The sequence below is a fragment of the Neodiprion virginianus genome, chromosome 2 (assembly GCF_021901495.1).
Source record: "Neodiprion virginianus isolate iyNeoVirg1 chromosome 2, iyNeoVirg1.1, whole genome shotgun sequence".
In the NCBI taxonomy this organism is placed as follows: domain Eukaryota; kingdom Metazoa; phylum Arthropoda; class Insecta; order Hymenoptera; family Diprionidae; genus Neodiprion; species Neodiprion virginianus.
In genome coordinates, this window is record NC_060878.1 from 32991880 (window position 1) to 33008826 (window position 16947).

A 16947-nucleotide genomic window follows, 5' to 3' on the forward strand; every position below is an offset into this window, starting at 1 on the left:
CTAGAATCGATTCTCGTGATCAATGTGCTCGTTGACATGCACACACCACGTCGTTGACTGAAAATGTATTCTTCATTCTAAATCAGTTTAACCGACATAGCTGCCTATTTCTATTCGTGAACAAATATTAAATAGACATTTTTGTAAAATAAAATTACGGAAGTCAATAGTGACATTTTTTTCAGTGAATTGCACCAATTTATAACGCACTGTGTACTCGCAGTTCACAATGATACCACTACGTGAATATTTCATAACTTTGCAAATTAAATGGAGTTTTCAACTCTGCAATGCCTTAGAGACATAAAAAGTTGATAATCATAGTTACAAAAGATAAATTACGGAAACATACATAAATTTTTATTGAAAAATAATTTCTTTCAAACATCCAAAGTACAGGTTATAATTAATACCTTTGAAAATCTTAATAAATACACATTTTTCCTGTAATATTGAGAATGATCAATCGTATTTCTAATTACCTATACCTATTTACGTTATTAATATTCTTTGCATCAACGCAGAGCAATCAAATGCTTCTCATAAATATACACAATTTTCTCCTACTTATTTTTGAATAAACAACAATATTTACCCAGTAATAAGCTCACCCACCCTTCAAAATATTTTACAACCAACCAAATCTAGGAGGCAACCTCCTCTGTCGCTCCTTCAAACTCTAACTTAACTTGACATTCCTCCGGTAAACCTTCGACGTCTACTTCAGATTCTGGGGCGTTTAACATGTTGAGGGTAACTTCTGCGGATTTACCCATCATGCCTTGATTACCAGCCGCTTGTTGTTTCTGGGTCTGAGCCTGCTGCTGACCTGTTCCGCCTCCCCCACCGCCTCCGCCGCCACCACTTTGCTGGACATTTTGTTGAGAAATAACTTGCTGTTGCCTTATCGGTACCCCGGCTTCTTCGAAAGCTTTTTTCTTAAGCGTCGTTCTTATCTGAGATCTGAAAACCCATTTATTTTAGTGAAAACAAACATAGGACTGACGCAGGAATCGAGAGCTAGTCGCTGAACGATTAAAATCATGAATTTTTTTCTTTCGAGTCAACTTACACTGTTCTTCCCTTGATGTGTTCACTGATTTTGTTCAGATCTTCGCTGAACGTTTTTACAGAATGACGAAGCATTTCAATTTCTTCGTCAGTCCATTTACTAAAGGTAAAAGATCAGAATTTTAGTTTTAGTATAAATTACACACTAAATTTAATTGTTATAATAGTATTAGTCGAAGCTCGAAATATCCACTTCAAAACGTCTAGTCATATAAGTTCTTTCTTCAATTGTTTCCAAGAATGTATCAAAGCAAATGGCAAGTGAACGTCAGAATAATCACCGTTTATGCAGACTTAATGCAAAATCGTATATACCTCGACTATACTCAGGGTCATTTTTTCCTGAGGGTAAAATTATTCATATGCAGGATTACAAGAGAATCATAGGGATGATTTTATCAAATATTCTATGCACTTTGGATATATTTAGGTCTCGTACACATAACGTTGGTCCGAAAAATGTTAGTTACATAAATTTTTCTGTCAAAAATATGAAATCTTGGAGTGGTTATTTTTCCGCTACGAAAAATAGCAATGCCTGATAGATGTCAACATGGCGCTTTTTTTGATACACCACTGAAATTTGGCGCGAGAATGGTTAATCGATAAAAATTAAATAAAATAAATTGTAACCTTACCCGGCGGGTGAATCCGTAGTTGGGTGTAATTGCATGGTAAGTTCTCCCAATTTGTTGAACGCTGCTCCAGCGGCCGTGAATATTTCACCGACCTGAAAGTTACAAGTTTGGGTTAGACATTTGAAGGGACGCCGTGTAGCCGGCCAAGTCGTTTGACGCATCAAAATAATGAAATTCAAAGAGGAATTGAAACGATCGTGACATTTTCGTGATAATCGACATATCCGTCTGTAACCGAAGATGCGATGTATACGTTCTATCGATAAATTTTTATGATTTTCTTGCCAATTATTGGTAATATAAACACAGCACAATATAACCTAACCTTCTGTCCGCTCTCGAGCTCCATGGCTTATGGCTAGATTCTTGGTATATCAGGGGGGAAGTACCAAAGAACACGTGACTTGGGGTGGAAAATGGGGGTGGGAATGGCACCCAATATCCAACGGTAATGGTACTTGGCGGGAAATTTATGGTTAACGTTCCTAAACCGCGATATATCAAACTTACCTTGCTTGCGGAATTCATCTTATATTGTTGTTAAAATCCCGACGACGCCATTGGTTATTCGACATCTCGGCATGCATAGGTATACGTCGTCATACATACATGACATGCTCGCGCGGCGTTGCCGTCCCGCCAAACTTCCATTTTACGTTTTTTATTTATGTATACTTATGTATGCTGCATTCATACCAGCATTTGAATTCAAGTGATATATGTATATATATATCTTATGACGTGCTTCGTGCTTCAATAAAACTAGACTGCTGAATCGAAGTTCAATTTTATACATAATTTAAAAATCAAACTGATAACCGATGACAGTTAGAATTCGAAAACATCGAATGTTTGCAGAAGGTGAAAAACGGTTTTTATTCATTTAAGTCAATTAAATTATCACACTTCGTTTGTTTCCTCTTAAAGATCAACAATTTTCTGCCCCAATCATTATTTCCGGATTCGGTTAATTTATCGAAACCGCAATGTTCGGTGAGAATATTTTCCACGTGAGTATCCATCTCGCCAGTGTATCGCAAACTTTGGAGCATTGGGAAATCCGCAACGTTGGCGCGTTTCAATCGTCTAGAAGCATTCCTGTAGCATTTCCAAGGCTGTGGTTCGACCAGGATAATTCTGGTCTTCTCGCATACCGACCGGAGAAATTGCACGAGGCCCGAATCGCCGTGATTCAAATGTATCCACATTGTAATAGAGAAGCAAAACGCTACATCGAAAAGATCCCTCCCCTTTGACGTCAAGAATTCATCGATCACCCCGCTGCTTTCCGCAGCCATAAAATCCATGCATTTATACGTGACATCGCGCCCCGTGTTCGGGTCGTTACCCTCCTTCGCTCTTTGTATTAGGACTGGGTCCAGGTCCACGCCAAGCAACGACAAGTCAGCATTGTCGGACGATGAGTCGTCGATGTTCGCCCGAAGAAAATCGTACAGCGCTAGCGTCAGATTCTGAAAATGAAAGAAACACAACGTTAGAAACGAAGTAACGAATCTAATCCGGTCAGTTCCAGTCGGTAAGACAGTTTTGAATTACGCTTTTTTCCTCGCTTTATTCCCTCGACAGATGGCAGTAGGAAGTAACAAGAATTGAGTTTCGTATCTCACCGCGTGAAACTGATTAACACGATGGCGTGCGACAGCAGCTGCCGTCAAAGATTTGTACATACAGCCCATACAGCATATAATGATTAATACTCACCCCCGCGTTGCAGCCGACATCCAACCCGACGTACTTCCGGTCGGTTGGGTCCGCGTGCCATACGCCTCGCGGAAGTTGCCGCAGCCGTTCCTCGGCCGGGTGAAATTGGTAATAATTTATAAAATTTCCGTGCCTGCACGCGCCCGGATCCGTTTTATTATGTGTCACCCGGTACCCTCTCGTTTCCGTTTCACTAATTGATCCTTCGTCGTTCGACGACATTTAGCGTTTCTCGGTTAAGCCCCGTAATTCCGACGACAACGATGATAATATAATGCTGCCGTTTACAGAAAGGGGATACACTACGCTGTAGTAGTTTGCAATTCCATACGTTTAACATTCATGCTCAAACGAACTTGCCAACTAGGTGAAAAAAATAACGAATCAACAATGCGATAAACGAGACGTTTCCGGCCATCATAAAAGCAGATTAGTCATTCAAGTTTTATACGGTCGTCATCAGATTATATTACTTCGAATATCAATATTAAAGAATGTTCAAAATTATACAACAATACAGAAACAACATCGAACGGAAGTTGTTGGTGTGCGAAATTAAGCCCCCAACGGTAAATCAGCATGTTCTATGGCCGATTCTTACCACAGATGATGATGCCTGGTAGCGCCATCTTATGGCCATAATGGGAAATATTTTCATGGATCCTTGGCTGGGGATTGCGGCAGGTCGGGAGGGAGGCGCACCGCCCGTCGCGGCACGGGCAGGGGGGGGGGGGATTTTGTCTGCGCATGTGTGCGTGCACGTGACTTAACAACACACATTAACCCCACGTTTACATCGATGTACCGTAAAAAAGGCAAGATTTGCTAAGAGACCGTCGTCGTCGCGCAATTGCAACGGCGGAGCGCCCCGCGCACCAACGGGAAGGATTGGGATAATTCGCGGTGTCCGCGACCCAGTTACTCGCAACCTTCGATTCACCAACTTCGGGGACACCGGCGGGGCTCACCAAAAAAAGTTTAAGTAACGCCACAAATCAATGTCTATATGCATACAGGGTGGCACCGTTTACATACCACTGTATTCACACGTAACCCATTTAACCCTTTTGGAGTATCCTTTGTGATGCAATTTCGTTTGCTCTCTTTTTTTTATTTATTTATTTATTTTTTTTATTCCGTAACGATATTTAGATATTGTCTTACAAAATTGCGAAAAATTAAATTTCACCAAAATCGGATTCAAGGCGTTTCCGAGTTTTTGATAAAGTTTTACAGGTAACTATGTAAATCAGTTTTTCAAAATTATTTTATTCGGTTTAATCCGGAGAAGACGGCTGTTTTATCGAAATAATGAAAAGTAAAAACGGTTAGAATTAAGAAGATACGAACGAATGAACGTGGACACAAATAAAAAGGACAGGTGTATAATCCAGTCTTAACTATAGGTGTGATAAAAGAATGTTCGCACTGCAGCTGCAATGCGCGCGAGCCGGTGGTTGCACAGAGTGCAGCTGGACGTCCGTAAGAAAAACGAGATAAAGAGAGAGAGAGAGAGAGAGAGAGAGAGAGAAAGAGAGAGAGAGCGAGAGAAAGAAAGAGAGAGAGAGCGAGAGAGAGAAGCGGTGGACAATATTTCCACACAATTAACGAATTCACTTCTTCGTCGCCTCCTCTTGTTTTCGAGTAGCATACCTATGTTTATCGAGCAACAATACCCAGACGGGTCGTCATTAACCATCATTATTCATTATACAAAGCCTCGAATGTCTGGACTGTGCAGTCATAAATTAAGAAATAAATGAATATCTACAGGTGTATGAAGTCTTAAACAAATTTCACGCAGGTATCGTGTCGCTACAGACGTAATTAACGACGGTATTTCGTTACGATATGCTAGAATATATATTATGAGTTCTACAGAATTCAAAGAATATAAATTTTATATTATATAAGTATGCATAGTGTACTCGCTGTATAGATACAAAACTGCGGTGTAAGGACAGGAAAAATCCTCATTTCATACATGTACAAAATTGTTTGCAAGAGACTCATATTATTTCGGTAATCCTTATGTTGTAAACTTGAATAAGAATTTCAATTCATCGCTGTTTTGGTTCGGTTCTAAAATTGGCCTGGAAGTGACTTGTTCATACGACGACGTCACTGTGGTAATATAACGTTATTTATTCTCCAGCTTTATTAGTTATTCGTCGAAATCTAGTGTGGCACTAATTTGATTGATCCCGAAGGTCGCTGATTAAATTGGTTGCGTAACGTCATTGAGAATAGATGAAGGGAAAAAGGTTGACAAAAATCTATTCAAACCGTCGGCACCTACGTGATAACAGTTATTCAGGTATGGATTTTGGATATATGTGCTTTACATACTCTTACGTCATGATCCTTGATCGATACGCCCGCACCGTCCGTGACGTCCAGGCCAAATGCCGTTTAACTCGAATCAGTATCCGTTCACGTTATTATTATATTATAAATATCGTTATCCATAAATCATCATGATCTTCGATGTATCGAAATACGCGGTGAACCGTAAAAAGATGATGAGAAATATTAAAATACCAAACCGCGGGATATTCTGCAATCTTTCTACAGATATTGCAGCAGGTGCAAGCCGGCTCGTTACACAAATGTTTTTCTACCACATTGCCTGTGTGTTCACATCTATACACATACGTCCGTGCAAAGGTACGTTTTATACACACATAGGTACGTATGTGTCTCCATTTCTACACATTCACTCGACGGCGACGAAGTTTTGCAAATCTTACGCAAGCCAAATTACTCGCACATTGAATGAAGTACAGGTATATGTGAAATATATCCATAATACTCGGCCAAGATTCGAACGGAGGAGTCTCGCCGCACGTGCCTACAGGCATGTGTATATCCATACATTATACGAGGTATGGTATACCTGTACCTACGAACCAGTGTGCACCGCGAAATTCAACCTTTCCAAAAAGGGACCCACCGTCCCCGGGCCCACGTCTGTCATTCTCGAATTATACGCTGCAAATTACACGGTCAACATGCGCCAGCATGAAAGGAAGAGCCGAGCGGTGAGAGAGACGCGCGGTCCGTGAGTCAGATACAATTATGCAACATTTCCGTTTCTTTCCTGCTTCTTCGATCCTTCGTCGTATATTCTCGTTCTTTTGTTCTCTTTGAAGGAAAATTTCCTCCATCGTTGTCGCTACCTTTTTTCCTGCAGTGCCGATTGCCTACCCATGCCGATTACTGCGAAGTATTGATAACTTAAATTTTAATGCTTTTCCATGGACTGTCTTTTGCGCTGCGGACAATGAGCTGCTTGAGGCGTTAATGGAAGTAGCGTTCTGATTGTGAGCGATCTACAGTTTCAAAATAGACAAAGCCGATAGACCGCCTGCACCCAGGTAGTAAATTTCTTTCACCTAATTCCGGAAATACCCTGTCGCGAGTGGTGTAGCCTAAAACGCGTTCGGCTTTTCCACGTATACCGATGATCCATAAAGTTTTTCGGAGGCCTGGTATTTTCGAAGATGGAGAAGAAAGGAGCGCACAATGCCTCGTCTAAGCTCGATTTTTTTTTCTTCCGTCGTGGTCTCTTTTCGGTGACCGACAGATGTTTGACTAGATTAAAGTCGCCGCTTACAGGAACGTCAGCTGCTGCATCATCGTGAAACCATTTCCAAAGATCAGGTGCCCTCTGTTCGTATGCTCGTGTCTCCGCACCTCACGTACGTCGTTTCGATTGCATCTCGAAGCGGAATTTTATTATTTAAAATCGGTAAAACCGAAACGTCTGTGCGACAATCGTCGACAGCCGTCGAAGAGTCCGAGTGTATGAGAAATCAATCGTTTCATCGAACTGTCATTGCGTGATAGAATTGTATTTCCTGATTATATAAAAATGACTTGCCTAGTTACCGCTCCCTTGGAATCCCCGAATCGTCCATAAATGACGACAGCGAATCCTCGTTATTTCTCTAACAAGGAAATCGATCGTGCAGCGCGTTTTCCGATCTTGAAAGTTATTCTGTACCTACGAACAAAGTAAAAATGTATAGCTGTGCAGCGAAGCCGCCTTATAGGAAAATTGTAAACAAGCGGCGAGAGAAGGCGGAAAGTCATCCGCGTGAACGGCATTAGTTATATTTCCAAGTGCGCATAATGTTGTAGAGAAGGAGTCACATACGTGCCTCGAAGCACGCCATCTACGTGATTCGGCACGCGTGCAACTCCTTCCAGCGTAAAACTGTCGTTACAGGAAACAATTATAAAGCACAGTATTACAACGTAGCATCGATAAACTTTATCGTTTCAATTATTTGCCTCAAAAAATGTCTTGGTAAATGAAAAATGGTACTTAACAGTAGCTGCAAGAGCAATGCCACGCATACTCATCGTCCCCGGAAAGAGGCCGATTGTGAGTTTCAGTTTTCCTGGTCTCGTGCACTCTGCTGGAACGACCTTTGGTGCGTCGTTGGGAAATAGTTCGTAATCGTTACGATGATGACACCCTTCGTTACATTGTGTAAATCACCGTCTCTTATATGATGTTATATGTGCTCGGTATCAGTTTCGGTGTATTACGCAGCTTCGTGCAATCATTGCAGATAGGGACGATGGTCACGGGCTTGTAACATGGAGTGCCGAAATACAACGGCTCACACTCGGCGAGGTTTTTTTTTTACAATGAGGAAAAGAATTAAAAGAATTACATGCACTTCCTTTTTTTCCCCTCCTTTTATACCTACCAACATACTGCACAGGTTACCGTGAATTGCGATTTTATCCAACGCACATGCCGAGAAGTACCGGGTATACATACGTTCCGTAACACTCGTATGTATGGTTTTTATACGCTCTTTTCCTGTCTGGAATCCAAAGAGGTTATAATACGTGACAAGTTCTTCGGATATTTTTTTTGCTTCTGTGAAATGAAACATTTTATTGCTAATTCGTGCTTTATGCAGAGATATAGATTCGTTATCCACGTCATGACGGTTCTAGACTGTATATGTCGCAACTTGCGGAGTAGGAATGACGATCACTTCCTGCTTGCATGGTGTTAAAATTCACCAGCTTGGGAGTAATAAAAAAATCGAAAAATAACAAATTGAATTAATGGACAAAAAAAAAAAAAGTCATTCCGTACGTCGCGCATTTTAACGAACCCTTTACAAATTAGAGAAACAACCATTGATAAACTTAAACACTTACGGACGCGTAAAGTTGAGCAATTTTTCTGCACACGCAACTCGTTTTTCGGTCATTTAATAAGGTGTTCGCTAAACGTATGGTCCCTGAAATATTTGATTGACATAGATTCTTGATTCGCAAATGTGTGCAATGTGCATATATAAGGTTAGCTTTAACTTTTATAGAAATAGAAATTAAATTTTCGTTCCTGTTTATCAATGCTTGTTTGAAAAAAAGAAGAAAAAGAAAAAAAGTGAACGGCGGGCGGAATTTTATATCGCTCGAGTTTACGAAAAGTTGCGCAATCTTTTCGAACACGGATTACGTCCGTGATATTTAAACTCAGCCTTAGTCTCGTGTCTCAATAATTTCAGCAATCCAACAAATAAATGTTCATGTGAATAAATTTTCGTTAACTATCCTCGTAGACGGTTCAGTTTCACTGAGTATTCGCGGTGTTTACGACCCATCGAGTCTGCCTTCTATCTTCCTGCATTTTTATTTCTTTCCCCATTTCCTCCTTCGTGTCATTTTGGACTTTTTCTTTTTTTTTGGGCACAGCGAAGCTGAGCTGGGCAAATATAAACACAAATCGCGTTTCCGCATTCTTGATCCCAGTAAAGGAGGGTGGATCCGTAGGTGGAACAGAAGGGTAAATATTTTTCGTCCCGCACTTCCTACCGTCTTAACGACAATTGAGATTCTGCACAGCTGTTTCCTACCGCTCCTTTGTAACCAGCCGTCCAGTTTAGGGCTTAGAATTTGGAGCTTAGGTACGGCTCCATAGAGGCCCAGAGGGCCAGTCTAAGCCCTCCGAACCCGAAACCCTAAATCGCTAACCGGATATGCCACTGTAGTCTCGAAAAGAAAGCCGGAAAGGCAAATTCCACGGTGTGCACAATGCTTTAGGCCAATTTTTCCCGCAGCATTACGATCGTCGTGATTATTTTACGCGTGTCCTTGTGTCCTCCTTCTTCTATATGTACAATATGTTGCAAACAGTGTCAGAGGTCAGTTCCGTAAATTTTTAAGCATTAAACGAAGAAACAAATACAGTTACGCATAGTTACAAAATTTTATCTTCTCACGCGGGGTTCGTATTACGATACTCGTTAATATAAGATTAGTTTCTCTACTTTCCGTTCCTGTTTTTCTTTTCTCAGTCCACGCAGAGGATTATTATCCCCAGTTTTGGGCAATTTTACGACGAGCATTGGCATCGTTGTCAATAACGCGTGATATTTGATGAAATATTTGGCTATTATGCGCACTAAGTTTAGTTGTTTATCATTTACATAATTAGACTAAAATATTTGCTGTACCCGCAGTCTTGGCATTTACGTAATCGCCGCAACCCGTTGAAAAATCTTCATTTTGATCAACGTATACACCCTGCGTTTTATGTACATGTATATTATATTATATACATATAATAATACACCGTGACGGCTAGAAACTATAAACGGTTTATTATACATGCTTAATCTTTGTCCACGATGTCAAAGTACATCGATAATTTGTTGGTACATATAACGCGTCTTATATACAGCCAACGCGGAGTACAAAGTGGAATTTACATACCATGCCGTACAATACATGCCCACAATACTGTGTAAATCATTTCTACACGCGTGTTTGTGCACAGATGAGTGGGTGTACAATGTAAGTTTGTAAAATCGGTAAGTTATCGGTACATGTACAATGTACAATATCGATACACATTTAAACCCACGTTTAATCTTTCGAGACCACCGGAGCCCGCTCATTTTTACACAATTATCGCGGAGGATGCAAAATGTATGATATGTCTACATATATATATTTTTAACCACGCCGAGTGGTTTATCACATATCCACACATACACGTGCTTGATGAAGTATCCTTACGGGGTTCATAATTTAACCGAATTATTTTCCGCGTAGGTATAATGCTGTGTAAGCCGGTGTTTATTATACTGAAGCGATAAGTCAGAATTTGAATTTCCGTCAATTATTGGCACGTGATTGATCTACTGAAATAATGCAGTTGCTGGATAACTGGTTTTAGTATCATTTGACCTTCTTTCAAACTATTTTTAATCGTTAAGCGCGACACTCGAGTCGTAAATTAATTATTAAAGATGTTTATATCTTATTAACCACCCACTCTATACACAACAAGCTCCTGGGGATATGTTGGCGATAAACTTTCTTTGATACAGAATTGACCTCTCTTATAATCGAATTTTGCAAGAAGCTTTTGCTTTCTGGAAAGAAGAAGAATTTCGAAAACAAACAAACGCCGAGAATGAACGTGTCGAATTATGTCATATAACGGTCGAAAAATGGAAGTTAGAATCTTTCCGCTCATTTGTGTATAAATTTTATACAACAGGATTCTACGAAAACCGTTGCCTAACTGTAAGTTTTTTTCGTATTTTCTTTTCGAAATGTCAAGGGGAATTCTGAAACAAGTGTTGCGCCGCATAAAAAAAAAGCTTAGGTAAAACTTAACTGCGGACATTATTTTTCCGGCGAATTGAACAAATAGCCCTGCAACAATACACCTGTACATTACATTACACAGAGATCTTTATAATACCTGTATACGCATGACGCGATGTATGAAAAGTACTTGTGACGGTGTAAATTCCACGTCGTTACCAACGCGCGTAATTGCATGCATAATAGAAAACGAGAAAGAGGCTATACATATATAAATAGGTATCGAGCGAAGGATATGACGTATCGATCCTCCGATACGTGTATCGTATTCTTGAAGAATAAAAGTCAACGATGACGTTACATTCGGATATCTGACCGCTGCCATCGTTCAGTCAATATTATAATACAGGTATGCCTACTTATACGCAAAGATAGCGAGGAAAGATTATTCTGCTCACGGTGACTGGACCCGGTAGTACGTATACACGTGTACAGACCTTGTATCCACCAAACACGGCCTCTCGGCGTAGGTATACGATGTATGTGTAAATATATATAAATGTACACACACACACACACGCACACCTACGTATACAGGGTAGAAAGACGGAAACCGTCGACTGTATAATATCAAGTGACGCGATTTCCGGGATGTGATACACAGAAGACTAGATGTTTTCTATAAGTATGAGGTAGGTATGTAGGTATGTATGGCGGTGACGTTATTATATGTCAGACCTAGTTGAAAGTCTCCCACGCAATTTTCATTTTCGTTACACCTATACAAGTTATATGCAGCGGATACCTAGATTTATTTTTTTCCTCTTTTCTCGAGTACAATGTCACGCCGATTATATACATGCATATACATATTGATAGGACGAGATGCAATCGGGGAAAGTTGACTGCCACGTACGTATGTATGTCAAATTCACAACGCCGACACATTGATTGCTCGTTTTTAATCAATGATTAATTCCCCACCGTCGTTCGTAGAATCCTTGAGATATCCGGTTCTGATTTACCGTGTGACCCAGAGGATCGAAGACCGGCTTTGTTAACTTACAACTCATACCTGATTGTGAAACGAAACTGAATCAATCACACGCGCGTTTATAAACGAAATTCGGTAGGTATGTACGTATCTACTCAACTGCAATATGCGATGTATCTAAACTTGAATGTCAAGTGCAGTAATTTGTTGGTATGCGCGTATATTTTACTTCGATTCTACACGCGGTATTGAAATCCGTTGACATTATTATATACATGTGTATATATACATGCGTGCGTGTAATATCAATATATATACACATATATATATATGTATATGTATATAGATAAGAGTGTGTTTGTATATATTGGTAATACGTCGGCTGAACTTGGGCCAAATAAAACTGTTAATTTCGTATCTGGGTTCTCTTTTAGGCCAACGGTCACGACGACTCGTACTCGCGGTTATAAAATAATATGTCGAAACGAGTGATCATAGTCCCGAGAATATTACATCAACTTTGAAATTCCCCTGTGCAGTGTGGTTTATTATCGCGCCTATAACATTGCGCGTGTACGTAATGGACATCGGTATTACGGACTACTATGCGTGAGTCCATTGTTTACCGTATAATGTTCCTATCGCGGATCTTTCATTCCGCGCTCCGTGATACGCCGTTGCCCAACTTGTGATGTAGCCGCGGCATAAAACTCGCCTTGCAAAGTTGACTAACGATAAACGAGTGAAAACTCGATCGGCAAAATGTGAAAAAAGAGAACAGGACGGAGCGAAAAGTAATCGAGAACAACTTTAATCAAATGAACTAAATATAGATACACTACAATCACAATGTCGTCTAAACAATAAACACTCGCTCCACGTACGCGTAGCGTCCATAGCGATGTCGGACGAGTATACATAATGTAAATAATGACGGAAAATTAATACAAGATACAGCAAGAACAGAAACAGAAAAAACAAGTGAGCAGACAGAAAATAACTTGAAATAGGTAAGGTCAAAATAAAAAAAAAAAAGAAAGAAATAGAAGAAATTAGAGTAGATTAGAGTGGAGTAAGGAGAGAGAGAGAAAGAGAGAGAGAGAGAGAGAGAGAGAGAGAGAGAGAGCGAGATCCCGGACGTTTGATAGGTTTTGGGCACATAATGATATTATTATAGCCTTGCACGTGACGATCCAACGTCCCGTGCGTGCATCGTGCCGTTATAATTTCGACACCGAGCAGCTCGGCTCGCGGTTTCTTATCGTCCCATTGCCCGATTACGTCCGCCACCGATCACTGTATACTTCATTGTTTTTCCTGCACCTTTTCATTCCGCACCCGGAGAATTGTAATCTGCAGAGAACGTTGCGCGTACATTTTTCCTTGTCATATATCGCTGAATTTATACATATAATTATATTTTATGTCCGAGGTTTGCCTCGTATGCCAATTATAATTTTCGCTAATTAATTTATATCACCAGTTTATGCATACGTATACACCGTGTAATCAGGCAAGAATTACTTAGTTGAGAAAGAGCCGAATTAATGGATCGATATCTTATCTCAAGTCGAACATTGCGGCGATAAGACAAAATATGAAAATAGAAATCATTATTGACGAGGGATTGTAAAGTTTCGAGATGGAGATTTCGAAATATTGTTTTGAATACGAATTTTAGAATAATCGGATGAAATACAAACGGTAGTTAATAATTCAAGAAGTTTATTTGTATATGTAATTAGTTTTACTTTTTTTACCTTACAAATCACCGACAAAACGGATGCGAATTAGACGGACGAATTAATAGCTATTAGCGTGAGAAACACAAAACTTGGCTTCTTTTCACGTGTGTATAATGACCTTAGGTAATTCGGTGTATAATTGTGCTGCTGTAAATTCTCACCGTGTACATAAAGATGGAAACAATTTTCAGACTTCTTATCGCGAGAATTTCGCTTCGGAAAAAAAATTTGTCTCCTGAAACTTCTTCAACTTGTTGCATCAGTCTTGATATATCGAATTCGTTGAATCTCAACTACAGCTGTTAAGAATAAAGTTTTCAGACAAATTCGTTAGTTTTTCCTTCTCCCCAGATCTTTTGTTCTTTTGGTCTTCTCCTGTATCCTGTTAACTTTAACGTTACAAGCAATTGCAAGAAAGCTTCGATTTAAAAAATTCTATAACTTCCAATTTCTAATTCACAAAATTCAATAAATCATTGCGTTAGATTCGGGAGGCGGAAGAATTTGAAATGTACGAAGTCAATAAAGCAACAAAACGAAAACATGATATTGGCATGAAAATAGTCTGTACATTGATTTGGTAATATGTATAGGTATATATATGTATGTATAAAAAAATTACAACAATGCAAATTGACTGGATCATAGATGAGAAATGTTACACGAGCGAAAAAATGTGATCATCACGCGAATGGCCGTGTATAGTGAAATAATAATATAGTATAACGATGTCCATGTACGCGCATATTTGTAATTTTACACTTGCCTATAGACATCTGTGTGTATCTACAGTATTATACACAAGTTATTGCGACGTGTAAATAATAAGTAAAATTTCGCGGGGATCAGAGATTAATCAGACAATCCGGCTGACAAGCCTTGGCTGTATTTGTTTGCCCTCGCGTCCTCCCCCACACTCTACGTATCCGTGACACTTCGTCGCCCACGCGTTCACGTACAATATTATACGCATTTTTTTATCACCAACGCACACCTTTGCCCTGCTTCTACGCTGCGGCCGCGGATCTTCGCGTCACTCAGGCGAATCGTCGAGTTCAGCGCGAATTTATAATAATTGCAAACGCAGAAGTTTGCCTGATTTTAGGTGGGCTTATTTATTTTTTCATTACATTTTCTTTATTATGGTTTGTATTAAACCTCGGAGGAAATTTCCTTCCACTGTATAGAATATTTTCGTACAAGATATGTAACGCGGTGATATCCGTTTTGCGAATATTGTTGGAAAAAATAAAACGGCGGAGCGTGCTAAATTCGCGTTTCTCACGACCGTAGCATTAATATTATCTCATTTCTGCAGTCCAACCAGCGCCATGTTAACCCAGAAGCGAATCATTATCTATCCCCGATTGCCAGCTAAGCTGTTGTAACATTGTATGTGTGTATAAAACTCACATTTTCAACATCCTACGTCTCCCGTACGCGTGATTTTTTCCTCCACCTTTTTGTCCTTACTGAACCTGATTTATGCCGCTACGTCGAAGCAAGGTTTCGACTATTTGTCGATTTTCAATTAACTTTTAATTGAAATCAGCCTGTACTCGCACGAACGTTTATGCTCTATTACGATATAATCATTCTTGTTTTCTTTTTCTTGTATCTGTATTCGTTGACACCTGATTAATATAATTTTGACGATGAGTCACGTTTTAAATTCATTCGTGCGATTTGTAATTTGTTTGGCAAATTTTCACAATAATGGAAGTGATGAAATTATTCGACTTCAAGCGAAACGTGACGAACATCAAAATTGATAATTATTCTACACACTACCGCAAGCCTGTCGATATAATCGTAAAAATAATTAATCTGCGGTATAATATATAGATGAAAAAAAGTACGTTGCGTTACTAAAAACTTGCCTGGTTTTATACGCAATTGCAGGTTTTTCTCATCTGGTTTTCCGTGTACAATATACATATACATTCGCCATAAAATCACTCGCGCATATCGACACTAAAATAAGCCGAAAAAATTTATAAAAATAAGAAAGCTTATATTTTGTGGATACTCCCTTTCGACATCAAAATGTATTATTATTTCTCACATTTATAAATGGTATAAGGTCGCATCAGCCATTATCTTGTTGTTTTTTTTTCTTCTTTATATGACGCAAAACCTGCGGAACGTTAAGATTTATCGATTTCGGGAAGAATTTGAAACAAAGTTTATTTTCTCAAAGACTTGTTTCAACGGAACGGCATAAGGTCGTATGTGGGCATATGCGATGTTACGTTATTAGTGAACGTGATTATTTTTTATAAAGTTCGTGATGAAAAGGCATAATCGACAATACTCACGACCTTTTACCGTTAATTGATCCATTTTTGAATATCAACGTTTTTGAATTCATTCTTATATTTTTCGCCTAAATACAAAGATGAGAAAAAATACGCCTTTGTACCTTTACGCGTGATAAAAGGTCGTGCAATGGCGCATACATCCTTGTACCATTACGTACGCACGCGACATAATTTTTACGGCAGAATAACTCGTTTGTCACTGTGAAATATGCATAAGTATGTACCGAATCACGGAAATAATTTCTTGCGCAACAACTTTTTTCATACATCCACACTGCACACACACACACACACGCAGCGATCGCTAAACGCCTGTGTTAATAAGTGGAGCTAGGTCGAACCTCTCAAGGATACACATGCGTGCGACGTGCAAATTTTTATTCAAATGTTCACACCTGCCGTGTTATTTCCCGCGTTTTCCTTTATATATTCGTAAAACTCACGAAATACGTATGCCGCAATTAGTGTGCACGCATGAATTTCTTGGCTCGTCGATGTTCGCTTTATTCCTGTTTATTCGTATGACAAAAATCGTTTCCAAACATCGCATTAGATATATGTACGTATACACAAAATATCTCTGAATAACTAAGGACAAAATATCCCACGTTCGCGATACGCTAAATGCGATGTTGCAGAGAGATTTTTATCCTCGCCAAATATTTCCGCATGAGCTGTATTTATATATTATGTATTTGTATATATATACATATATATGTATATACGTATCTACCTTGTAGAAATGTAACAAGGAAAGGATCTGAGGGAAAAAGACCTTCCTTACGGTTTGGAATGATTTTACTCATTTCTGATGCTTTTCATTCTCGGTTTCAATTATAAAAACTACAGAATGACATTGGCACATG

General features: G+C 39.4%; 2 protein-coding genes across 5 annotated transcripts; both read right to left on the reverse strand.

The window, feature by feature from the left end:
- Positions 1–338: 338 nt before the first annotated feature.
- On the reverse strand, positions 339–2378 carry LOC124298240 (chromatin complexes subunit BAP18). Of its 4 annotated transcripts, none has more exons than XM_046749984.1 (4): positions 2220–2365; positions 1710–1801; positions 1073–1171; positions 339–963 (listed from the first exon to the last, which is right to left on the reverse strand). In XM_046749984.1, the coding sequence occupies exons 1-4, from the start codon at positions 2235–2237 to the stop codon at positions 645–647; spliced, it is 528 nt and encodes a 175-aa protein (XP_046605940.1). In that variant the 5' UTR covers positions 2238–2365; the 3' UTR covers positions 339–644. The 4 variants fall into 4 exon arrangements, with proteins under 4 accessions (XP_046605940.1, XP_046605939.1, XP_046605942.1 ...); XM_046749983.1 differs by lacking the exon at positions 2220–2365 and adding an exon at positions 2035–2204; XM_046749986.1 differs by lacking the exon at positions 1073–1171 and having other exon boundaries at positions 2220–2378.
- A 180-nt stretch (positions 2379–2558) lies between these two features.
- LOC124298238 (probable RNA methyltransferase CG11342) lies at positions 2559–4005 on the reverse strand. Its single transcript, XM_046749982.1, has 2 exons — positions 3432–4005; positions 2559–3181 (listed from the first exon to the last, which is right to left on the reverse strand). Exons 1-2 carry the CDS (start codon positions 3651–3653, stop codon positions 2585–2587), a joined length of 819 nt encoding a protein of 272 aa, XP_046605938.1. The 5' UTR covers positions 3654–4005; the 3' UTR covers positions 2559–2584.
- Positions 4006–16947: the final 12942 nt, after the last annotated feature.